At 45.1% G+C, this 27221-nt stretch overlaps 1 protein-coding gene across 3 annotated transcripts in view; it reads left to right on the top strand.

Moving 5' to 3' along the window:
* LOC115106865 (cadherin EGF LAG seven-pass G-type receptor 1-like) overlaps positions 1–27221 on the top strand; it is a 126847-nt gene that overhangs the window by 42257 nt on the left and 57369 nt on the right. For all 3 annotated transcript variants that reach the window (XM_065008133.1, XM_065008132.1, XM_029630033.2), the window contains exons 2-6: positions 17369–17537; positions 17772–17952; positions 18278–18566; positions 20213–20435; positions 23985–24100. In XM_065008133.1, the coding sequence (XP_064864205.1) occupies positions 17369–17537; positions 17772–17952; positions 18278–18566; positions 20213–20435; positions 23985–24100 (978 nt within the window). The remainder of the gene's footprint in view (positions 1–17368; positions 17538–17771; positions 17953–18277; positions 18567–20212; positions 20436–23984; positions 24101–27221) is intronic.

Here is a 27221-nt window from a genome sequence, read left to right as displayed (position 1 = left end):
CAAGTATATATTTTTAAACCTGCATATTTAGCTAAAATTAATCCAGGTTAGCAGGCAATATTAACCAGGTGAAATTGTGTCACTTCTCCTGTGTTCATTGCACACAATGTCAGGGTATATGCAACAGTTTGGGCCGCCTGGCTCGTTGCGAACTAATTTGCCAGAAGTTTACGTAATTATGACATAACATTGAAGGTTGTGCAATATAACAGGAATATTGAGACTTCTGGATGCCACCCATTAGATGAAATACGGAACGGTTCCGTATTTCACTGAAAGAATAAACGTCTTGTTTTCGAGATGATAGTTTCCGGATTTGACCATATTAATAACCTAAGGCTCGTATTTACAGTGCCTTGCGAAAGTATTCGGCCCCCTTGAACTTTGCGACCTTTTGCCACATATCAGGCTTCAAACATAAAGATATAAAACTCTATTTTTTTGTGAAGAATCAACAACAAGTGGGACACAATCATGAAGTGGAACGACATTTATTGGATATTTCAAACTTTTTCAACAAATCAAAAACTGAAAAATTGGGCGTGCAAAATTATTCAGCCCCTTTACTTTCAGTGCAGCAAACTCTCTCCAGAAGTTCAGTGAGGATCTCTGAATGATCCAATGTTGACCTAAATGACTAATGATGATAAATACAATCCACCTGTGTGTAATCAAGTCTCCGTATAAATGCACCTGCACTGTGATAGTCTACTTTCAGAATACTTTCGCAAGGCACTGTATGTGTGTTATTCTGTTATAATTAAGGCTATGATTTGATAGAGCAGTCTGACTGAGCGATGGTAGGCACCAGCAGGCTCGTAAGTATTCATTCAAATAGCACTTTCGTGCGTTTTGCCAGCAGCTCTTCGCAATGCTTCAAGCATTGAGCTGTTTATGACTTCAAGCCTATCAACTTTCGAGATTAGGCTGGTGTAATCGACGTGAAATGGCTAGCTAGTTAGCGGGGTGTGCACAAATAGCGTTTCAAACTTCACTCGCTCTGAGACTTGGAGTAGTTGTTCCCCTTGCTCTGCATGGGTAACGCTGCTTCGAGGGTGGCTGTTGTCGTTGTGTTCCTGGTTCGAGCCCAGGGAGGAGCGAGGAGAGGGACGGAAGCTATACTGTTACACTGGCAATACTAAAGTGCCTATAAGAACATCCAATAGTCAAAGGTATATGAAATACAAATGGTATAGAGAGAAATAGTCCTATAATTCCTATAATAACTCCAACCTATAACTTCTTACCTGGGAATATTGAAGACTCATGTTAAAAGGAACCACCAGCTTTCATATGTTCTCATGTTCTGAGCAAGGAACTTAAACGTTAGCTTTCTTACATGGCACATATTGCACTTTTACTTTCTTCTCCAACACTTTGTTTTTGCATTATTTAAACCAAATTGAACATGTTTCATGATTTATTTGAGGCTAAATTGATTTTATTGATTTATTATATTAAGTTAAAATAAGTGTTCATTCAGTATTGTTGTAATTGTCATTATTACAAATCAATTTAAAAAATCATCTGATTAATCGGTATCTGTTTTTTTTTTGGTCCTCCAATAATCGGTATCGGTATCGGCGTTGGAAAATCATCATCGGTCGACCTCTAGTTTGTGTGGTCTGTTCTCATATCCAGCTAAAAGGAGAAAGTAAAGCTAGCTGAGCAGGGAAATATATTTGGTCACTGATTGACTACAGCAGATAATTGACTACAGCAGATCAAGTCATGGATAAGGGGGTCTTGTCAGGAAAACATGTAATCATCACAGAACCTAGGTCAAACCCTGGTGCATCCTCCATCTCTGTCTCTCTCTACATACTGTATCTCTCTCTCTCTTCATACTCTCTCTCTCTTTCTAGCTCTACGGTGATATATTCTGAGTCGGGAAGTATGATGAAAGCGTACCCCTATTGTCACTGATTGACTACAGCAGTTAAGACAGATAAAGTCATGTGTGATGGGGTTTTATCTTGTCAGGAACATGTAATCACAGAACCGAGGTCAAACCCTGGTGCGTCTCCTATCTCTCTCGCCATCTCTCTTTCTTTACATATTGTATCTCTCTCGTCATACTCTCCTCTCTCTCCCCCTCTCTCGCTCTCTCCTCTCTCTCTCTCTGTCTGGCCATGCTCCAAGGCCCTGGCTACAGAGCAGTATTTAGGTCAGCCCTTGGTGGCTGTGTAGTTGCTGTGGTCACTATTCTTACAGCGTAAGTGTGCGTCTCTGTACGCGACAGACACTCGGGGAAAAATGTGCATGAACACGAGTCGTCTCTCATTGGAATGAGAAAGACTTTATTGAAGAATCCTTACTGTTGACCAATCACAAAGGGGCGTAGACTTCGGCTACCGAATTCGGCTTGCCCGAACAGATGAAAAAACCTTACTGAAGTCCAAAGCGAACAAAAAATGTCACAAAATATTGCGAACAGTTTCCTCTGGGAAGCCTGCGGACGCCTTAACCCCTCCCTTGATCTGTTCTTGACATATCCCTTCTGGTTCCTCCCCCATCTCTCCCCTCCTTTCCCTCTTTCTAATCAACATCTCCTCCCCTTTTCTCTAATACCCCTCCTTTTCCCCTCCCCCCTTTCATCCACCAGTCTGGAGAGGAGTAGGAATAAGTTGCCTCGAGAAACTGATCCGAGGTCAGTCTTGCACTTTCCCTAACGAATCGCTACGGTTAATATTGGGGGAGGGTACAACGGGTCCTAGATCAGTGCCTATGGGCCACGTCTACCTTTCCATCTGGTGACGAGTAGTAGACACCTGGATATGATGACCTCTGACCTTATAATGAGAGGAAATGGGAGAGCCGGCACTCAATTAGAGGAGAGAGAACGGAGGGTTGGAGAGAGGGGGAGAGATGCCGAGTTGCAGAGTTAACCACTAAGTAGATATCAGCGGTGAAAATCAATCAAGACAGTATATGTCACTTTGATTGCTACGGATTTGGGACGTTAATCAGCCCCGGTAAAGCAATAGGACCCTGTAGCCACCCGTGACCTCGTCCCCAGGGTAATTGCTAGGAAATACAGAGAGATAAGAGAAGGAAATAACCGGCTGCTGGACGAGACCCTTCAGTGATCCATCGTGTGACTGTATGCCTGTAATGTAGATATACACCCCCAGCCATCAGGCTCTAGTCTCGGTCCTCACAGCAGATGAACGTCTCATGACACCCGGCGAATTATTCCCAGCTAATTTAATAGACAATGAACATGACACTCTATCCACTCTTCCCCCCTCCCTCTCCTTCTCTCCCTTGGGTTCTTAATCTAATATACCTTGTAATGCAATTCCAGCTTTCAGCCACCAAGGCCTGTGGTGTCAACAGGGGCAACTAGCAGCAATGCACTCTGTTCTATCTATGTTTAGAATCTCAGGTCCAGTGTGACAGCTCGTTGAGCAGCCCCTAGCTGCGAGATAGAGGACAATGGCCTAGACTAGCCTATTGTGGATACGATGGAGTAACAACAGCTGAATAGCAAATCAAACTGTTAGTCCTTCATTTGTACTCATTTTAGTAGTCATCTTGCTGTAACAGTGGCTCTTTTCTTCTCTCTGGGTCTGGCCTTAAATGGGGTCGACCACAGTTTAAAATGCAAGCAGCACGCAGCCTGAGATAGGGGTATGGCTTGGTAACAGGAGAAGGGTCTATAACGTTGTTCCTACAGTGCCTTCTGAAAGTATTCACACCCCCTTTGACCTTTTCCACATTTTGTTGGGTTACAGCCTGAATTTAGCATGGATTAAATTGAGATTATGTGTCACCGATCTACACGATCTACCCCATAATGACACTGGTGAATTTTATTTTCAGAATATTTTACAAATGAATAATGAATTATAAGCAGAAATGTCTTGAGTCAATAAGTATTCAACCCCTTTGTTGTGGCGAGCCTAAATAAGTTCAAGAGGAAAGTCATATAGTAAATTGCATGGGATTCACTCTGTGTGCAGTAATAGTGGTTAACATGATTTGTGATTGACTATTCCGTCTCTGTATCCCACACATACAATTATCTGTAAGGTCCCTCAGTTGAGTAGTGAATTTCAAGCACAGATTCTACCACAAAATCCAGGGCGGTTTTCCAATGACTCGCAAAGATGGTTATCAGTAGTGTTATCAATTACACTTTGGATGGTGTGTCAATACACCCAGTCACTACAAAGATGCAGGCGTCCTTCCTAACTCAGTTGCTGGAGAGGAAGGAAACCTCTCAGGTATTTCACCATGAGGCCAATGGGGACTTTAAAACAGTTGCAGAGTTTAATGTCTGTGATAGGACAACAATTAGGATGGATCAACAACATTGCAGTTACTCCACAATACTAAAACTGCATGACAGAGTGAAATAAGGAAGCCTGTACAAAACAAAATTATTCCAAAACATGTAACCTATTTTTAAATAAGGCACTAAAGTAATACTGTAAAAGTGTAGCAAATAAATCATGTTTTTGTACTGAATTACAAAGCGTTGTGTTTGTGGCAAACACAACACATCACCAAGTTCCACTCTTCATATTTTCAAGCATGGTGGTGGCTGCGTCAGGTTATGAGTATGTTTGTCATCAGCAAAGCGTAGGGAGGTTTTTAGGTAAAAAAAACGTAATAGAGCTAAGTACAGGCAAAATCCTAGAGGAAAATCTGATTTTGTCTGCTTTCCAACATACACTAGGAGATAAATTCACCTTTCAGCAAGACAATGACCTAAAACACGAGGCCGGATTTACACTGGAGTTGCTTACCAAGACGACATTCAATGTTCCTCAGTGGCCTAGTTATTGTTTTGACTTCAATCAGCTTGAATATCTATGACAAGACTTGACAATGGCTGTCTAGCAATGATCAACCAACTTGACAGAGTTTAAAGAATTTAAAAAAAATAATGGGCAAATATTGTACAATCCAGGTGTGAAAAGCTATTAGAGACTTAGAGACTCCAAAAACAGCTGTAATCACTGCCAAAGGTGATTCTAACATCTATTGACTCAGGGTGTTGAATACTCAAATCAAAATATATTAGTATTTTATTTTCCATAAAATGTTTTTAAATATTTTCACTTTTCTACCACTCTGACATTAAAGATGATTGTGTGTAGATCGTTGACAACAAAACCGACAATTAAATCCATTTTATTCCCACTTTGTAACACAACTAAATCTGGACAAAGTTAAAAGGGTGTGAATACTTAACTGAAGGCACTGAAGTTATGTACATATCTACCTCAATTACCTCGTGCCCCCTGCACATCGACTCAGTACTGATACCCTGTCTATATAGCCCAGTTATCGTTACTAATTGTGTTTTACTTTTCTATCTATCATTCTCTTTGCACTGTTTTTAAGGGCCCATAAGTAAGCAATTACACTGTTGGTCTACACCTGTTGTTTACAAAGCATGTGACAAATACCATTTGATTGGATTTGATTTGGAATAGGGCGTCATGGTTGTATTTCATGATCACTCTGGAAGAATTGAATGATTCCCTATTCCTGTTCCTGTGTTGTAATCCCACCTGTTCCAGTGCTGTCGAAGGGATGTTATTCCCTGTTAGCCCCCCTCCTCTCATCCTGGGGTGAAAGGAGTCTTTTGTGTCTCTACCTGCTTGCCTCTCTCCTCTCCTCACAACTACGGTTGAGTGACTGACTGGCCAAGTGCGAGCGCATTAATCCTCGTTAACTCACACCTGACTTTGGGGTTTTAGCGTAGGAGAGGAAGAAGAGGGAAAGATGCAGGTGTCGAGTGTTTTTGTGTACGTGTGTCTGAGTTATGACATGAGGTGAATTTCGCTCGTCTAGTGGGATAGGAGGACACCTCTGACATCATCACCAGCGCTTCCAAAACAACCAGAGCCACAGAGTTGCGGATAGACAGAATATGGCAGAGTATGCTTCTGGACACTACCCGTGGCAGCCTCAGAAGAGGAGTAGTGGCCAGAAGCTCTCCTCCTCTCCATTCATCTCCTCTACTCTATTACTGTCCGTGTGTCTGGAAGCACTCAGTGAAAGCCCCTCTCATCTCCCCAGACATATTTATTCTCAGGTATGTCCATGTGTGCGTTCCAAATGGCACCCTATTCCCTATATAGTGCACTACCTTTGACTAGATCCCCTATGGGCCCTGGTCAACAGTATTGCACTATAAAGGGCAAAGGGTGCCATTTGAGGCGCAATCCGTGTGCCTGTCTCCAGGCCAGAGCAGATCAAAGCTGCAGCCAGACGTACATAAACAGTAATCCTGTGAGATAAAGGGTTCTGGGTGTAGAGTCCACCGGGCCTGCTGGACAGACAGGGATGAGACACAGGTACAGACTGTCAGAGACCGTTAAAGGTAGGGAGCGATGGTGATGGGCGAAGAGAGGGAGGGAGGACGGGATGAGCTAGGATATGTAGCAGACTATCTCCTCCTTTACCTGAATGGACTGCCAGTGGAGGATTTACAGTTGACACTGACGACTCTCTGCTGACTTTGCACTATTCATTCTTGGTGAAGGGGAATATGAGCGGGTTTACAGACCCCAGACCTGAAGTTAGACAACTAGGAAAAATCTGCAGTGCCGCTCATCTATCTGTTTTTGGACTATGCGCTACATCCCAAATGGCACCCTATTCCCTATGTTGTGCAATATATAGGGACAGGCGTGCCATTTGGGATAGTCCAAAAACGGATAGATGAGCTGCACATTTCTCCCAGCTGTCTAACTTCAGGTCTGGGGTCTGTAAACCTGCCAGGGTTTCTCAGTGAACCCAGTCACTCTACACATTCCTGTACAGTTAACCATTGATCCCGGAACACGGTTTCATTTAACCTCTTACCTCTACCTGGGACACTTGCGTCACAACTAGAGCTCTGGAAATGCAAATGCACTACGCTAAATGCTAATAGTATTAGTTAAAACTCAAAAGTTCATTAAAATACATGCAGGGTATCAAATTAAACTAAACCTGTTGTGAATCCAGGCAACAAGTCAGATTTTTAAAATGCTTTTCCAAAGCATGAAAGCTATTATCTGATAGCATGCACCAATACACTACAACAGAAAAGCACAGCAGGGGACGTGAAACAAAATAATTAGCATTTCGGCGTTACACAAACCGCACAAAAAATAGAAAACAGTCATTACCTTTCACTATCTTCTTTGTGGCACTCCTAGATGTCCCATAAACACTATTGGGTCTTTATTTCGTCAAATCAGCCATATAAAGCCAAGATATCGTTATATGTAGACTGTGTGATAAACGAAAAACAGCGATTTCACAACGTAACGTCATTTTTTAAAATTCAAAAAGTAGACGATAAACTTTCACAAAACACTTCGAAATACGTTTGTAATGCTACTTTTATTAGTAAACAATGACCGATAAAAATCATCCGTTTATCATTAGCTGTCGTCTTGGAAAAAATTTCAGGAGAGAGCTCTTCCGGAATGATCTGGGCGGAGACCGTGGCCTACTTATTGCCCCTCTTTCGGTTCAACCAAGAATCAAAGAGGATTAAATTCTATGAAGATACTCGACAACATGGGGATGCTGTGGGAGTTGAATGCAACCAACTTATCTAATTTCACTGTTAACAATAATAATGGCGCAAGGATATTTATTTCCATTTTCTGTGATCAGGTTTTCCTGCGCTTTCCGATGTAAAACAGTTATGTAATCAGTCACAGTCGTGATTTAACAGTTTTAAAAACGTCCGAGGGTTTGAATACACACATTCTAACCATATGAACGTACTTTATTCCTGGCATGAGTAAGGGCGCTGAAATGTTCACTTTTTAACAAAATGTTCAAAAAAGTAGAGGGTCGACTGAAGAGGTTAAAGGGCCACTGCTCAGACTCACGGCCAAGGTTCCGACTATCTATGCCTGACATGTGGCCTATATTGAAACACGAACGTGCTATCATCGTGATGAAGTCACATCCTAGTTGTCTGTCGACAGAGAGGTTCGAGCTCTAGTAGTGACTTGATAATGACACTTCAATGATATGTTTGTCGACAGAGAGGTTAGAGCTCTAGTAGTGACAGTTGATAATGGCATTACAATGATATGTCTGTCGACAGAGAGGTTGGAGCTCTAGTGGTGACTTGATAATGACACTTCAATGATATGTTTGTCGACAGAGAGGTTAGAGCTCTAGTAGTGACAGTTGATAATGGCACTTCAATGATATGTCTGTCGACAGAGAGGTTAGAGCTCTAGTAGTGACAGTTGATAATGGCATTACAATGATATGTCTGTCGACAGAGAGGTTGGAGCTCTAGTGGTGACAGTTGATAATGGCATTACAATGATATGTCTGTCGACAGAGAGGTTGGAGCTCTAGTGGTGACAGTTGATAAATGGCATTACAATGATATGTCTGTCGACAGAGAGGTTGGAGCTCTAGTGGTGACAGTTGATAATGGCATTACAATGATATATCTGTCGACAGAGAGGTTAGAGCTCTAGTAGTGACAGTTGATAATGGCATTACAATGATACGTCTGTCGACAGAGAGGTTAGAGCTCTAGTAGTGACAGTTGATAATATCATTACAATGATACGTCTGTCGACAGAGAGGTTAGAGCTCTAGTGGTGACAGTTGATAATGGCATTACAATGATACGTCTGTCGACAGAGAGGTTGGAGCTCTAGTGGTGACAGTTGATAATGGCATTACAATGATATATCTGTCGACAGAGAGGTTAGAGCTCTAGTGGTGACAGTTGATAATGGCATTACAATGATATATCTGTCGACAGAGAGGTTAGAGCTCTAGTGGTGACAGTTGATAATGGCATTACAATGATATGTCTGTCGACAGAGAGGTTGGAGCTCTAGTGGTGACAGTTGATAATGGCATTACAATGATATATCTGTCGACAGAGAGGTTAGAGCTCTAGTAAGACAGTTGATAATGGCATTACAATGATATGTCTGTCCAGAGAGGTTAGAGCTCCATGGTGACAGTTGATAATGGCATTACAATGATACTGTCCGTGTGTCGGAGAGGTTAGAGCTCTAGTAGTGACAGTTGATAATGGCATTACAATGATATGTCTGTCGACAGAGAGGTTAGAGCTCTAGTGGTGACTGTTGATAATGGCACCTCAATGATATGTTTGTCGACAGAGAGGTTAGAGCTCTAGTGGTGACAGTTGATAATGGCATTACAATGATACGTCTGTCGACAGAGAGGTTAGAGCTCTAGTAGTGACAGTTGATAATGGCATTACAATGATATATTTGTCGACAGAGAGGTTAGAGCTCTAGTGGTGACAGTTGATAATGGCATTACAATGATACGTCTGTCGACAGAGAGGTTAGAGCTCTAGTAGTGACAGTTGATAATGGCACTTCAATGATACGTCTGTCGACAGAGAGGTTAGAGCTCTAGTAGTGACAGTTGATAATGGCACTTCAATGATATGTCTGTCGACAGAGAGGTTGAGCTAGTAGTGACAGTGATAATGGCATTACAATGATATGTCTGTCGACAGAATTGGAGCTCTAGTGGTGACAGTTGATAATGGCATTACAATGATATGTCTGTCGACAGAGAGGTTAGAGCTCTAGTAGTGACAGTTGATAATGGCATTACAATGATATGTCTGGTGAGAGGTTGAGCTCTAGTGGTGACAGTTGATAATGGCATTACAATGATATGTCTGTCGACAGAGAGGTTGGAGCTCTAGTGGTGACAGTTGATAATGGCATTACAATGATATATCTGTCGACAGAGAGGTTAGAGCTCTAGTAGTGACAGTTGATAATGGCATTACAATGATACGTCTGTCGACAGAGAGGTTAGAGCTCTAGTAGTGACAGTTGATGATATCATGACAATGATACGTCTGTCGACAGAGAGGTTAGAGCTCTAGTGGTGACAGTTGATAATGGCATTACAATGATACGTCTGTCGACAGAGAGGTTGGAGCTCTAGTGGTGACAGTTGATAATGGCATTACAATGATATATCTGTCGACAGAGAGGTTAGAGCTCTAGTGGTGACAGTTGATAATTTACAATGATATATCTGTCGACAGAGAGGTTAGAGCTCTAGTAGTGACAGTTGATGGCATTACAATGATACGTCTGTCGACAGAGAGGTTAGAGCTCTAGTAGTGACAGTTGATAATGGCATTACAATGATATGTCTGTCGACAGAGAGGTTAGAGCTCTAGTGGTGACAGTTGATAATGGCATTACAATGATACGTCTGTCGACAGAGAGGTTAGAGCTCTAGTAGTGACAGTTGATAATGGCATTACAATGATATGTCTGTCGACAGAGAGGTTAGAGCTCTAGTGGTGACTGTTGATAATGGCACCTCAATGATATGTTTGTCGACAGAGAGGTTAGAGCTCTAGTGGTGACAGTTGATAATGGCATTACAATGATACGTCTGTCGACAGAGAGGTTAGAGCTCTAGTAGTGACAGTTGATAATGGCATTACAATGATATGTCTGTCGACAGAGAGGTTAGAGCTCTAGTGGTGACAGTTGATAATGGCATTACAATGATATGCTGTTGTGTCAGTATCTCCTGTCCTCCCGATTGATGCCTGTGGCAGTTGTGTGGGAGACGTGATTGATGTGTGTAGGGAGAGACAGATGCACAGCTGTCTGTCTCAGGGAGGTCCCAGTCGTCCCCAGTCATCTGCAGTGATTATCTCTGTCAGCTACAGTTTCATTGTATCCCTGCTCTCGTTTCCTCTCCGCGCATAATATACATCCGCTTGGCAACCACTAAGAACCTTTCCTTCACTTCCTCATTTAATCTATTCATTTCCCTAACCTATCATCTCATGCCATGCATGTTGAATTCCTGAGTAATAGATGGATAGATTCGAGTGTGATTGTCGTTCCGTTCTGTCAGTCTGTAGGATATACTGTAATGGTCATTATGGTAGAGACGACGAGAGAGGGGGTGAATTGACCCTGTTCGTCTAGCAGGATGTCTGGCAGCATGTCTTGTAGGCTGCTGATATGTGATCCTACATCCCAGTCTGTCTGTTTGCTCACACAGTGTGAGAGAAACTCTTCTACTGGACCCAATGGTTAGTGTGCGTGAGAGAGAGAGGGATTTGCACGTTCTTCGGGCAGATTGTTGAGAAAGCCAAACTGTTAGTGAATGTGTGGGATTGACTCGACAGTCAAACAACCTGTTGGTTTGCTCTGTACCTGATAGGCCAGGGGCGGTGAGGTGTGTCACAGGGAAGAGGGGAGCTGATTTCTCTCTAGACACCTATTGGTCGAGGTACAGTCGGTTTGGAGTCATTGTTGTGATTCAAATATTTGAGAGAAAGGGGTCAGTTGGTCGCTTTGTGGTGTTTTCTCAGCACCTGCTAAATAGGGCTCCTTTTTCACTGGTTTTCATTGGTCGCTGTACCTTTAAAATGTTATTGCGCAATAAAAGATGGTAGCCAGTAAAATAAAAAACACTGCCATCTAGAATGTCTGTTGTTATAATTGTTGGCTTTCTTCAAGGATTAAACACTTCCTCGTATTACCATCCTACTTGACTGTGGTAAATGTCAAAATGATTTAAATAATCACATTTCCACTGCAAACAAACCAATGCAGGGAAGGATTGGTCTTTGTGTGGAATGCAGGGGTTGTCCTTTCCTTCTTTCCCCTGTCATAGTGATTTAGGAGCGGAACATACCACTCTCTTCCCGCTGTAGGGGGGGGTCTGAATCCCCCCTCTGTCTCACATGGGTGGGGTTGACAGGTTTGCGAGGAGAGCCTGTCGTACAGATGAGACGTCTGCCGTTTGCTTCTTCCGTTATCTGTGAAAACACTGCTGTTGTTGTTGGACGGTGTGGGTGGTCATCAGGGTTGTGGTCACCAGGGTTGTGATCACCAGGGCTGTGGTCACCAGGGCTGTGCAGGGTTGTGGTCACCAGGGTTGTGGTCACCTGGGTTGTGGTCACCAGGGTTGTGCAGGGTTGTGGTCACCAGGGTTGTGGTCACCAGGGTTGTGCAGGGTTGTGGTCACCAGGGTTGTGGTCACCAGGGTTGTGGTCACCAGGGTTGTGCAGGGTTGTGGTCACCAGGGCTGTGGTCACCAGGGTTGTGCAGGGTTGTGGCCACCAGGGTTGTGGTCACCAGGGTTGTGCAGGGTTGTGGCCACCAGGGTTGTGGTCACCAGGGTTGTGCAGGGTTGTGGTCACCAGGGTTGTGGTCACCAGGGTTGTGGTCACCAGGGTTGTGGTCACCAGGGTTGTGCAGGGTTGTGGTCACCAGGGTTGTGCAGGGTTGTGGTCACCAGGGTTGTGGTCACCAGGGTTGTGGTCACCAGGGTTGTGGTCACCAGGGTTGTGGTCACCAGGGTTGTGGTCACCAGGGTTGTGGTCACCAGGGTTGTGCAGGGTTGTGGTCACCAGGGTTGTGCAGGGTTGTGGTCACCAGGGTTGTGGTCACCAGGGTTGTGGTCACCAGGGTTGTGCAGGGTTGTGGCCACCAGGTTTGTGGTCACCAGGGTTGTGCAGGGTTGTGGTCACCAGGGTTGTGGTCACCAGGGTTGTGGTCACCAGGGTTGTGGTCACCAGGGCTGTGCAGGGTTGTGGTCACCAGGGTTGTGCAGGGTTGTGGTCACCAGGGTTGTGGTCACCAGGGTTGTGGTCACCAGGGTTGTGGTCACCAGGGTTGTGCAGGGTTGTGGTCACCAGGGTTGTGGTCACCAGGGTTGTGGTCACCAGGGTTGTGGTCACCAGGGTTGTGCTCCGCTTCGTTTTTTTATTCAGTCTATTGAATTGAAAATCACCTGTTGATTCTATGCGGATTTTTCAAATCATTACGAACGTTTAAACGTGCTTCCTAAATTGTGAGTTGAAAAATAATTTACCCCCCATCATGATGGCCACACTCTGTCAGTCACAGACAGACAGATAGTGACAGCAGTGTCATCAATCTCCAGAATGGGTGGGTGGGGCAGTTAGTGATGTAGACGAGGGTGTTGTTGTCACTCACTGTGACAGATGGGGACCTTGGTGGAATGTCCCAGTGTCCGGCTCCATCCCGAGTGGCGCAGCGGTCTAAGGCACTGCATCTCAGTGCAAGAGGCGTCACTACAGTCCCTGGTGCGAATCCAGGCTGCATCACATCCGGCCGTGATTGGGAGTCCCATAGGGCGGCGCACAATTGGCCCAGCGTCGTCCCGGGTTTGGCCGGTGTAGGCCGTCATTGTAAATAAGAATTTGTTCTTAACTGACTTGCCGAGTTAAATAAAAAATGAAATCATAGATGGCTAGGCCTATAAACTACAGAGACTGACTGGTGTCATGCATATCACTGTCTCACAGTCTGTTAACAGCCTTATTAGCACCTCCTGCCTCATAAACAAGATGCACTGATGTAAGGTGAGTTTTGAGTTTCTCCCACTTATGCTTAGGATCCGGGGAGTGGTTGCTGACTAGACCTGCGTCTATGGAAAACCGATTGCGGTTTACTTCATTTTTATTAATCCCAATGAACACAATTCAATCATCATATATATGATTCATGCACTGTTGCAGCGCGGGCAGTATACTGCCTGGACTCTTAGCTGAGATGACTAATAAAACAACGAGTGACACGCGGTGAGTTTCTTATTGTTTGGACAATACACCTGTTTGTTTACTTTAGCACGACTATATCCGTCTCATATCATCTTAATGGTTATTACAAGTTCATAAATGCTTGGCATATCGTAATTGTAACACACACGGAACACTAAAGAAAACTGTAGCACACTGTTGATCGTGATGCTTCCCACAAATGTAATGGATCTTATTACACCAAATGTCTCAGACCCCGTAGACCTTCACCAGGGTATTTCACCCACTCCGATATACTTGTAAACGGCATCTTTGTAATGTAGTGTGTGGTGTTTTATATCACTATGAGGTGGGTTCTGTCGTGTCCCATGTCACTCATGCAGTGCTATTTACCCTCGGAGAACTCCTGTTTCCATGGCGTCTGAATGTGACACGCCCCGGGATGACTGGCAGTGATCTGACCAGGGACACCCTGTGTGTGTGTTGCCCTCTCATTGACCCCGAATAGAACAGCTGGGGGGGGGGGATATAAATAGCATTTCTCTTGGGATGCCACGGGACAGTTTTCCTCCTGGAAAACTCTCCCTGTATTTAACCTTGTCCTCCCCTGTTAATGGCCTGTTGTCAACCCTCGTTCCCTCAGCATTGTGTGTGGGGAACAGTATGGGGTTCAGGGGATCTATGTAGTTCGTCACTTAGAGAGGCAGGACTGTGCGCTTGTACTTCATGGCCAATAAAGTAGGCCTCATTCCTGGTCAGTTTACTCAGTGAGTGAATAGCTTAGATTTGCCTTTTGAGGACCCGGAGAGTAGGTGATGAAACGCTTTGTCAAGCACAGTCGGGATGGTTTGAGCTGTACTCTCAACAGCGAAGCGTTTAGAGTGCTACTGTTGTCTTAAGCTGAGTGCCAACAGCTACTGTCTGGACCTGCTGCTTAATGTTAACACTGAACAGGTGACTGGAACCTCTTACACCTGCTTCCTGTAGTGTGTGTGTGTGTGTGTGTGTGTGTGTGTGCGTTTGTCCGACCATCCCTGCTTGTGTTTCAATTAGCTTCTGGACCACCATGTGTACTGACTGTGTTGCGCGGACAGACAGGCAGAGGGGACAGGTGGGGGAGTAGACAACTTGGGTAGACTACTCTGTGATGGATGTCTAGTGTAACAGATACTCTCTGTGCTAGTAGAGCACCCTCTCTCTACGGTGAACTAAGGGAACGTGTGTGTGTGTATGACCACATGGGGGGGGCTTTTGTGTGTTCTTCTCTAGAAGTATGTGGTGACTGTGGGTGTAACAGAGTGGAAAACACAGGTCGTCTTGCTCTTCTATGTCTGATAATGATGACACACCGGGCAACACTTTTAGTGAAGAGGGAGAGGAGGAGGAGGAGGTGGAGGCTGTGAGGAGACAACGGTATCAGCACCCAGTCTGATAAACAGTGTGAGGCAGTCTGATGAACAGAGGCACTGACGGGGGAGGGAGAGGAGAGGGAATATAGGAAGGGGGGAGGCGGGGCAAGAGAGGGGTGTAGGGGTCCTGAGAAATGACCTAATTTGGGGGAGAGTGACTGACAAGGCACCTGCCGCTCAGCCGTCTCTCTCACGCACGCATACACATTGACTCAACAAGACTCCTGCAACCCGATCGGCCACTCAGAGACGTTTCAACAGTATTTCAACTGCTGCAGCCACCTGTTGGCAACTCTCCTCCTACATCCCAGAAACCACAGTATTAGAGCCATGTAGACTCTCTCTGTATGCTTGGTGTTGAACAAATAGCCTAGCCCTGTAGACTTTGTATGGATCAGCCCTGTAGACTTTGTATGGATCAGCCCTGTAGACTTTGTATGGATCAGCCCTGTAGACTGTGTATGGATCAGCCCTGTAGACTTTGTATGGATCAGCCCTGTAGACTTTGTATGGATCAGCCCTGTAGACTTTGTATGGATCAGCCCCTGTAGACTTTGTATGGATCAGCCCCTGTAGACTTTGTATGGATCAGCCCCTGTAGACTTTGTATGGATCAGCCCCTGTAGACTTTGTATGGATCAGCCCTGTAGACTTTGTATGGATCAGCCCCTGTAGACTTTGTATGGATCAGCCCCTGTAGACTTTGTATGGATCAGCCCCTGTAGACTTTGTATGGATCAGCCCCTGTAGACTTTGTATGGATCAGCCCCTGTAGACTTTGTATGGATCAGCCCTGTAGACTTTGTATGGATCAGCCCTGTAGACTTTGTATGGATCAGCCCTGTAGACTTTGTATGGATCAGCCCTGTAGACTTTGTATGGATCAGCCCCTGTAGACTTTGTATGGATCAGCCCTGTAGACTTTGTATGGATCAGCCCCTGTAGACTTTGTATGGATCAGCCCCTGTAGACTTTGTATGGATCAGCCCCTGTAGACTTTGTATGGATCAGTTAAGAGTTAGCAGTGTCAGCTCTCTTCCTATAACCCAGCGTTATAACGAATGGGTCTAGGCCTATGGGCTCTACACGGAGTACACCAAACGTTAGGAGCAACTTCCTAATATTGAGTTACATCCCCCTTTTGCCCTCAGAACAGCCTCTTCGTCTGGTCATGGACTTTACAAGGTGTTGAAAGCGTTCCACAGGGATGCTGGCCCATGTTGACTCCATTGCTTCCCACGGTTGTGTTAAGTTGGCTGGATGTCCTTTGGGTGATGGACCATTCTTGATACACACAGGAAACTGTTGAGCATGAAAAACCCAGCAGCCATTGCAGTTCTTGACACAATCGGTGCGTCTGGCATCTCCTACCACACCCTGATCAAAGGCACTTCAGCTTTTGTCTTGCCCGTTCACCCTCCGAGCGGCACACACACACACACACACACACACAATCCATATCTCAATTGTCTCAAGATTCAAAGATTCTTTTGTACACTCAGTGCATATGACATATGGGATAGAAGAACTGAGCAGTTTGCAGTTGTTCCACAAGTTGAAACGAGATCAGAGTTGTTTAATTACTTAGGAGTGGCTTTGAATCAGGTGGAATCACAATGACACCTAATTAATTCAATCTACCGTAGTCGATAGAGAACCGTGGCATGACAAACAAGTGCAGCTGCTAAGCTCTGCACAGAGAGAGAACGCTGGCAGAGACTCAGGACACTGGAAGCCAGTCTTTCCCAAGTCTCACTGTAACATAATATTTGTCAGGAAATCGCTGTGAGCAGCACACGTCTCTCGTTTGCGGGAAGTGTTGGTGTTCTCACTCTTGGGTCTGCGTCCCAAATTGCACTATATTCCCTAATCGAGTGCTGTGCTTCTGTCCAGAGCAACGTGGGCCTTGGTCTAAATTCGTACACTATATAGGGAATAGGGTGCCATTTGGGATGCGCACGAGATCTCCTCTGAGAAGGATCCATTAGGATTGAGATATTTACAGTAGGTAATTAAAGTGTGTTCCTGGACAAGAGGGAGGGAAATGCCGACATTTTGCTGTCATTGACAGGACAGGTTATTTATTCAAATGATTATATGCCTGCCAGTGACTCTGTATAGTTGATTTAATGTCTATGATCGGGCCAGTTTTAACAAATTGGGCTCATTCATGAACCATTCAACAAAGTTTAACACCAATCTTCATGTGTTTAGTGTGGTTGAACTGTGGTTGACTCTACTACTCTGCAATACATCCACTTAGATGAGGATCACATCTGTATTCTACAAAACGCTCAACAAATCTTAACAAAGCTTCATGGCTTCAATTATGTACATTCATTCTAATCCGTCTTTTAACTGTTGCTCTGCTCTGTAGTTCATCCATTTAACCCCCCCCCCCCCCCTCGCTCTCCTCCCCCCTCCCCAGATGGTGTCCATCGGGTCACAGCATTGTGCACCCTGCGGGTCACCATAATCACAGACGACATGTTGACCAACAGCATCACGGTGCGCCTGGAGAACATGTCTCAGGAGCGCTTCCTGTCCCCTCTGCTGTCCCTCTTCCTGGAAGGTGTGGCAGCCGTGCTCTCCACCAGGTAATGTGTCTGCTCCCTTGTTACGGTCCCAGAAAACCTGCTTGGAAGAGTCTCGGTATCAGGAGGGAATAATAACCCTCGGAACCGGGATTTCTGTCTAAAACCTGGGAATTTTTGGGAAGTTATTGAAGTGATGCAACCTTAGCTTCTACTCCATGGAGGTCCGTGTAGCATTCTGTTGCTGCCACAGCACTTCTGCTCTGTGTGATCATGAGACTCTCTACTCTCCACCAGCCGCCAGGCCGTCTTTGTGTTCAACATTCAGAACGACACAGACGTGCGGGGCGCCATCCTCAACGTGACCTTCTCGGCGCTGCAGCCAGGGGGTCCCCCGGGGAGGTACTTCCCCTCCGAGGAGCTGCAGGAGCAGATCTACCTGAACCGCACCCTGCTCCGACTAATATCATCACAACAGGTAACTTACTCACAACAGGTTCTTTGAATGAATCCCAAATCGACCCCTGCCTACCCCATAGCCACTCCTGGACAACTGGATCATGTACAGTTGGCCCCAAATTGAAGAAAATGATCTGGGAGGTAATAATGATCATTGTCCAATAATAAATGTTTTGTTGTTGTTTTGAAAAGTTTAGGTACGATGTGCCGTAATGAACACGACTCAGGTTTTCCCGATCTAAGTCAGCCACTGATTCGAAGGAAAGCCCGAAAACCAGCCATCTCTGTTGCCCATTTCATTTTCTGGATTTGAGCAATTTCCTAATTAATTGTATCCGTTCTAGGTGCTTCCCTTCGACGACAACATCTGCCTGAGGGAGCCGTGTGAGAACTATATGAAGTGTGTGTCTGTGCTGAAGTTTGACAGCTCCCCGCCCTTCATCTCCTCCGACACGGTGCTGTTCCGGCCCATCCACCCCATCAACGGTCTGCGCTGCCGCTGTCCTGCAGGCTTCACCGGGGACTACTGCGAGACGGAGATAGACCTCTGCTACTCAGGACCCTGCAGGAACAACGGGAAGTGCCGCAGCCGAGAAGGAGGCTATACATGCGAGTGTCAGGAGGACTTCACTGGTCAGTGGCTCCACTCAGTGACGGAGTTGTTTGTGTACTGTATTATCCTTGCTAGCCTGTTCCCTGACCTGTTGTGGTGTCTTGCAAATGGTGCGAACGTGGCCATAGTAGTTGGCAACGTAGCACAAAAGGTTCTGGGACCAGGCTAATATTTTCCTAGGTCTTTAAGAGATTTCAATTGTATGTAGGTACTATCTGGTAAGTCACCCCAGCCACCATCAGAGTGTAGCTTCCAGTTTGGGTGAGGCACGCATATCATGGCAGTCACTTTGGCTGCAGATCAACTCTGGTGTTGGCCAGCAGCAGGATGCACCAACCCACTGATGATCTACAAATGACCCCTTTACTAAATGGTCTGTCTCAATGTGATTTATGTTTGCGATGAGGCTGGAATGCTGCCTAGCTGGCAGCCCCAGGTACACTCTACAGTAGGCCCAACTCCTGTCACTGTTTTTGTGTCTGATTGATGGTCGAGGGGCGGAGCTATCAGATGCACTCAGGACGTTTTCATGGAGTTTGCTGGTTTTTATTTATTTTATTTCACCTTTATTTAACTAGGCAAGTCAGTTCAGAACAAATCCTTATTTCCAATGACGGCTTACCCCGGCCAAACCCTAACCCGGACGACGCTGGGCCAATTGTGGGACTCTCAATCACAGCCGGTTGGGATACAGCCTGGAATCGAACCAGGGTCTGTAGCACCTTAGACCGCTGCGCCACTCGGGAGCCCCAGCAGGTCAACTGAACGGGAGCTTTCATCTGATAGTGATACCACATCTCTCCGTCTCTCTGTCCCTCCAATGGGGCCCGGTAGAATATAATGACAACCCCGCCACTACTTTCCTCTTTCCCTCCTTCACTTCCTTATCAGCTGTAATTACCTCATTATACCACACTCCACCCTTCCTCTCCTCCAATGGGGGGTCTAGTCTTTGAAGGTCACAGTTCGACCTCAGCTAGTTAGGAGCCATTATGTGGCCGATGACAGCGGGGCCTACTGTGTCCGCCTTGGGTTTCCACATGATTCCCGCATTACGGGGAAACAGATCCTCCTAATTCTCCTCGGAAAATGGATTATACCACAGAGAGAAGAGTCATTACCAGGGTCCAGACAGGGTCCCCCCTCCATCCCACGCATACCTGGCTGTCCCCCCCCCCCCCCCCCCAGACAGATTTTGGAGGATGATGGTTGACACAACACTGGAGCTGGAGTTGACGGCGATGGTTGGCGGGCATCAAAGATAAGGAAACTGATGGACTCGAAGATGGCCTGCAAACTTGAGCAAGTCAGCCAGTTTCCTGTGGTCTCATAGACAGACAGTCTGTCAGTGGGAAACTGAGCTGTGTGTCTGTGGTGGTGATGTGATGTCCAGACCAGTAGTCAGTGTCTGTAACCCTAATTTGCTCCTGGGGCGCCGTACAACAATGGCTGACCCTGTAAAAATAAACACATTTCACAGCACCTATCTGGTATATTATTATAATGATTATTATTAGATTCTCCATGAGAACCATTCAGCAGAGCAATATAGAAAAAGTGTCTCCTGTCTCTCAGAAATGGGAAATAGGAATGCAGTCTCTGAACGTGACTTTTTGCGTGTCTGACCGGGTGGGTATATCACTCTTAAACCTTAATCTCCCCCCAGGTGAGCACTGTGAGGTGAACGTCCGGTCGGGGCGGTGTGTCCCGGGGGTGTGTAAGAACGGGGGGAAATGTGTGGACCTGCTGGTGGGGGGGTTTATGTGCCAGTGTCCCCCGGGAGAGTACGAGAAGCCTTACTGTGAGATGACCACCAGGTCTTTCCCCGGTCAGTCCTTCATCACCTTCAGAGGACTGCGGCAGAGGTTCCACTTTACTGTCTCGTTCATGTGAGTACTTGGAAACTATCTACTCTCTCTCTCTCCTCTCTGTATCTCTCCCCATCTACAGTGCCTTTTGGAATGTATCGACTTTTTCCACATTTTGCTCCGTTACAGCCTTGTTCTAAAATTGATTCCATAAATAACAAACCTCAGCAATTTACACACAATACCCCATAATGACAAAGCGAAAACAGTTTTTTTTTTAAATGTTTGCAAATGTATAATAAAAAAACAAACTTATTTGCATAAGTATTCAGTCCCTTTGCGAGGAGACTCGAAATTGAGCCTAGGTGCATCCTGTTTCCGTTGATCATGTGTTAACAGAGCGACATGTCTACTGTACATGTGTGTGTGTGTGTATTAAACCGTAATTTGGATACACAAACAAACACACACTTAGCTCAGTTCAGTATACCAGTTCAGTGGGGCATGTAGAGACATCTTTGTGTCGGAGCTCACACAAAAAATGCTTAAATTAAACACATGAGAAGGGGGGTGTGTGTGTGTGTGTGTGTGTGCGTGCACGCTCTTATCTGTTGAAACAGCCGTAGAGGAAAATGATCTATAACACCTTTCATAGTCAAGGCTGGAACACAGAAATGGGAATGCAGATCAAGTTCTTTGTCTCTCAAACAGCCCATAAATGTAGTAAACTACATTCTATGTGGCAGCCCTTATGTGGCTCTGATCAAAACTAGTGCACTTGCACCGTAGTGTAAATATTGTGTCAGATCTGTTGCTAGTCCCATTTGAAGTTCTAGGTGGGGTGAGGATCATAAAAGTGGGTGGATGTGAAAAGCAGAGTGTGTCGGTGAGAAGCGGTAGAACAGGGTGAAAACAGGAAGAGTCCTGTGATGAGGTACTCTTATCACTGTTTTCTTTTATCGGCTGTGTCTTCCTGCCCCCCCTGCCCCCCCCCTGCTACCCCTCTGCACCTCCCACTGCCATGCTGGCATCTGGTGTCTGACTCTCGTGCCCTCTGTGCCCCTTATAGCACGCATGCAGGATGACACACACACACGCACACACACACACACACACATACAGTGGCTTGCAAAAGTATTCACCCCCCTTGGCATTTTTCCTATTTTGTTGCATTACAACCTGGAATTAAAATAGATTTTTGGGGAGTTTGTATCATTTGATTTACACAACATGCCTACCACTTTGAAGAAGCAAAATATGTTTTATTGTGAAACAGACAAGAAATAAGACCCCAAAAAAACGAAAAACTTAACTACTCACCCCCCCAAAGTCAATACTTTGTAGAGCCACCTTTCGCAGCAATCACAGCTGCAAGTATCTTGGGGTATGTCTCTATAAGCTTGGCTGATCTAGCCACTGGGATTTTTGCCCATTCTTCAAGGCAAAACTGCTCCAGCTCCTTCAAATTGGATGGGTTCTAGTGGTATACAGAAATCTTGAAGTCATACCACAGATTCTCAATGGGATTGAGGTCTGGGCTTTGACTAGGACCATTCAAAAACATTTAAATGTTTCCCCTTAAACCACTCCAGTGTTCCTTTAGCAGTATCCTTAGGGTAATTGTCCTGCTGGAAGGTGAACTTCCGTCCCAGTCTCAAATCTCTGGAAGACTGAAACAGGTTTCTTCAAGAATTTCCCTATATTTAGCGCCATCTATCATTCCTTCAATTCTGACCAGTTTCCCAGTCCCTGCCGAAGGAAAACATCCCCACAGCATGATGCTGCCACCACAATGCCTCACTGTAGGGTTAGTGTTCTCAGGGTGATGAGAGTTATTGGGTTTGTGCTAGCATTTTCCTTGATGGCCAAAAAGCTCAATTTTAGTCTAATCTGACCAGAGTACCTTCTTTCATATGTTTGGAGAGTTTCCCACATGACTTTTGGCGAACACCAAACGTGTTGCGCTTATTTGTTTTCTTTAAGCAATTGCTTTTTTTTGGTGGGCGGCCCTCTCTTGGCAGGTTTGTTGTAGTGCCATTTTCTTTCAATTGCTCAATAATGGATTTATAGGTGCTCCGTGGGATGTTTAAAGTTTCGGATATTTTTTTATAATCCAACCCTGATCTGTACTTCTCCACAGGTCCCTGACCTGTTTGGAGAGCTCTTTGCTCTTCATGGTGCTACTTGCTTGGTGGTGCGCCCTGCAGACTCTGGGGCCTTTCAGAACAGGTGTATATATACTGAGATCATGTGACACTTAGATTGTACACAGGTGGACTTTATTATGTGACTTCTGAAGGTAATTGGTTGCACCAGATCTTATTTAAGGGCTTCATAGCAAAGGGGGTGAATACATTTGCACGCACCACTTTTCCGTTTTAATTTTTTTTGTTGACTTTTTTGAAACAAACTATTTTGTTCATGTCCGTTACATGAAATCCGAATAAAAATTCATTTAAATTACAGGTTGTAATGCAACAAAATAGGAAAAATGCAAGGCACTGTACTTTGGCAGGGGTTAACAGGGAGATGGGCCACCAAGGGCATCTACTTCCTCCTTCCTGACTCTAGACCACTGGTCTTACCGAACACTTTCTTATTGTCCTTCAAGTCTCTCTTCCTCTTTTCTTCCTCAGGAGTTTCTCACTCCATCCTTACACACCTCTCCAACCCCAAATCCCACCTCTCATATACACTACATGACCAAAAGTGTGTGGACACCTGCTGGTCGAACATCTCATTTCAAAATCATGGGAATTAATATGGATTTTGTCCCCCCTTCACTTTTCTGTGAAGGCTTTTCACTAGATGTTGGAACATTGCTACAGGGACTTACTTCCATTCAGCCACAAGGTCATTCGTGAGGTCGGGCACAAACGTTGGGCGATTAGGCCTTGCTCGCAGTAGGCTTTGCAATTCATCCCAAAAGTGTTCATTGGGGTTGAGGGGCCATGGGAACCCATTTCATGAAGCTCCCGACGAATGGTTCTTGTACTGATGTTGCTTCCAGAGACAGTGCAGCCGAGGACAGTCGATTTTTACGCGGTACGTGCTTCAGCACTCACCGGTCCCCTTCTGTGAGCTTTAGACCACTCCAGCAGACGCTTGGCATAGCGCATGGTGATCTTAGGCTTGTGTGCAGCTGCTCGGCCATGAACAGCATTTCATGAAGCTCCCGACGAACAGTTATTTTGCTGACTCGGCAGTCCAGTTCGGTGAGCTTGTGTGGCCTACCACTTCACGGCTGAGCCTTTGTTGCTCCTAGACGTTTCCACTTCACAATAACAGCACTCACAGTTGACCCAGGCAGCTCAGTAAGGCCATTCTTCTGCCAATGTTTGTTTATAGAGATGACTGTGTGCTTGATTTTCTACACCTGTCCGCAATCCACTAATTTGAAGGGGTGTCCACATACTTTTGTTTATATAGTGTATCTTATATGGCAGTTTGGGTTAGATATGCCACATTTGTCTAACTATGCCACATACTGTAAAAACCTAATGAATAATTGTTCACCCCCAAAAAAAGTTTGGCTAACTATGTTTGAGATATAGGATTTGAATGGGTGCCATTTTGGCACCAAATGTGGGTTTGACAATAGAATGTTCCCTGTGTCTATCTTGTCCCCAGGTTTGCCACCAGAGAGAGGAATGCCCTGCTGCTGTACAATGGGAGATTTAACGAGAAACACGACTTTATCGCCTTGGAGATTATCGAGGAACAGATCCAACTCACCTTCTCTGCAGGTGAGAGGGCGGCAGTGTGTGTGTCCACAGTGCAAATAATCATGCTCGCACAAAGAGCTGGAAAATGACTTACGAGTTGCTTGTATCAACACTAGCCCGATAGCTTGCTTAATCAACTCCGCTGTAATGATTTCATTAATGTGGCTTTCACAAACCGCTTGGTAAACACTCTTATCAGCTGAACTCCTTGACCAGTGTGAAACAAACAGTTACAGGATTTCATTAGAATGTGTCCTCTCCATTGTCTGGCTATGCTGCTGTGCAGTTACACCTAGAGATGCATTGGATTTGGCTGTGTGAAAGGGCTGAGTGTTTTACTGTGGTCAGCGAGCAGCTGCTTCCCCCTGACAGAGCCTGAGCAGACTGATTCATGACAGTATAGGCACTTAACGAGCCATGAAGACCTACAGTGCCTTACAAAAGTATTCATCCCCCTTGGCGTTTTTCCTATTTTATTGCATTACAACCTGTAATTTAAATAGATTTTTATTTGGATTTCATGTAATGGATTTCATGTAATGGACAAATTGGTGAAGTGAAATGAAAAAAAAAAAAAATCTAAAAAGTAAAAAATGGAAAAGTGATGCGTGCAAATGTATTCACCCCCTTTGCGATGAAGCCCCTAAATAAGATCTGGTGCAACCAATTACCTTCAGAAGTCACATTATTAGTTAAATAAAGTCCACCTGTGTGCAATCTAAGTGTCACATGATGTCAGTATATACACACCTGTTCCAAAAGGCCCCAGAGTCTGCAACACCCCTAAGCAAGGGGAACCAACAAGCAAGCGACACCATGAAGACCAAGGAGCTCTCCAAACAGGTCACAGACAAAGTTGTGGAGAAGTACAGATCAGGGTTGGATTATAAAAAAATATCCCACGGAGCACCATTAAATCCATTATTAAAAAATTGAAAGAATGGGGCCTCCTGGGTGGCGCAGTGGTCTAGGTCACTGCATCGCAGTGCAAGCTGTGCCACCAGAGACTCTGGGTTCGCGCCCAGGCTCTGTCACAGCCGGCCGCGACCGGGAGGTCTGTGGGGCGACACACAATTTGCCTAGCATCTTCCGGTTTAGGGAGGGTTTGGCCGGTAGGGATATCCTTGTCTCATCGCGCACTAGCGACTCCTGTGGCGGGCCGGGCGCAGTGCACGCTAACCAGGTCCACAGAGCTCGGAAGAGTGGCCAGAAAAAAGCAATTGCTTAAATAAAAAATCAAATGCAATGTCTGGCACAAACCCAACACATCTCATCACCCCGAGAACACAGTGAAGCATGGAGGTAGCATCATGCTGTGGGGATGTTTTTCGTCGGCAGGGACTGGGAAACTGGTCAGAATTGAAGCAAAAATACTTTTTGTCTTCTAGAGATTTGAGACTGGGACGGAGGTTCACCTTCCAGCAGGACAATGACTCTAAGCATACTGCTAAAGCGACGCTCTAGTGGTTTAAGAGGGAAACATTTAAATGTCTTGGAATGGCCTAGTCAAAGCCCAGACCTCAATCCAATTGAGAATCTGTGGTATGACTTAAAGATTGCTGTTCACCAGCAGAACCCATCCAACTTGAAGGAGCTGTAGCAGTTTTGCCTTGAATGGGCAAAAATCCCAGTGGCTAGATCTGCCAAGCTTTTAGAGACATACCCCAAGAGACTTGCAGCTGTAATTGCTACAAAAGGTGGCTCTACAAAGTATTGACTTTGGGGGGGTGTTTATTTCCTGTTTATTTGTCTTATTTCTTGTTTGTTTCACAATAAAAAATATTTTGCATTTTCAAAGTGGTAGTAGGCATGTTGTGTAAATCAAATGATACAAACCCCCAAAATCCATTTTAATTCCAGGTTGTAAGGCAACAAAATAGGAAAACTTTGTGCATGACACAAGTCATTTTCCAACAGTTGTTTACAGACAGATTATTTCACTTATAATTAACTGTATCACAATTCCAGTGGGTCAGAAGTTTACATACACTAAATTGACTGTGCCTTTAAACAGCTTGGAAAATTTGAGAATGTGTTGTCAAGGAGTTAGAATCTTCTGATAGGCTAATTTATATAATTTGAGTAAATTGGAGGTGTACCTGGGGATGTATTTCAAGGCCTACCTTCAAACTCAGTGCCTCTTTGCTTGACATCATGGGAAAATCAAAAGAAATCAGCCAAGACCTCAGATGAAAATTGTAGAACTTCACAAGTCTGGTTCATCCTTGGGAGCAATTTCCAAACGCCTGAAGGTACCAAATTCATCTGTACAAACAATAGTACGCAAGTATAAACACCATGGACCCACGTAGCCGTCATACCGCTCAGGAAGGAGATGCATTCTGTGTCCTAGAGATGAACGTACTTTGGTGCGAAAAGAGCATATCAATCCCAGAACAACAGCAAAGGAGCTTGTGACGATGCTTGAGGAAACGGGTACAAAAGTATCTATATCCACAGTCCAAGCGAGTTTTATATCGACATAACCTGAAAGGCCGCTCAGCAAGGAAGAAGCCACTGCTCCAAAATCGCCATTAAAAAAGCCAGACTACGGTTGCAACTGCACATGGGGACAAAGATTGTACTTTTTGGAGAAATTTCCTCTGGGCTGATTTAACGAAAATAGAAGTGTTTGGCCATAATGACCATCGTTATGTTTGGAGGAAAAATGGGAGGCTTGCAAACAGAAGAACACCATCCCAAACGTGAAGCACAGGGGTGGCAGCATCATGTTGTGGGGGTGCTTTGCTGCAGGAGGGACTGGTGCCCTTCACAAAATAGATAGAATCATGAGGGAGGAAAATGATGTGGATATACTGAAGCAAAATCTCAAGACCTCAGTCTCCTGAAAGCTTGGTCACAAATGGGTCTTCCAAATGGACAATGACTTCCCAAGCATACTTCCGAAGTTGTGGCAAAATGGCTTAAGGACCACAAAGTCAAGGTATTGGAGTGGCCATCACAAAGCCCTGACCTCAATCCTATAGAAAATGTGTGGGCAGAACTGAAAAAGCGTGTGCGAGCAAGGAGGCCTCCAATCCTGACTTAGTTGGACCAGCTCTGTCAGGAGGAATGGGCCAAAATTCACCCAACTTATTGAGGAAAGCTTGTGGAAGGTTCCCCGAAATGTTTGACCCAAGTT

The sequence above is a fragment of the Oncorhynchus nerka genome, linkage group LG23 (assembly GCF_034236695.1).
Source record: "Oncorhynchus nerka isolate Pitt River linkage group LG23, Oner_Uvic_2.0, whole genome shotgun sequence".
Taxonomy (NCBI): Eukaryota; Metazoa; Chordata; class Actinopteri; order Salmoniformes; family Salmonidae; genus Oncorhynchus; species Oncorhynchus nerka.
The sequence above is the reverse complement of the archived record's forward strand: the minus strand, read 5'-3'. Positions and strand labels throughout refer to the sequence as shown.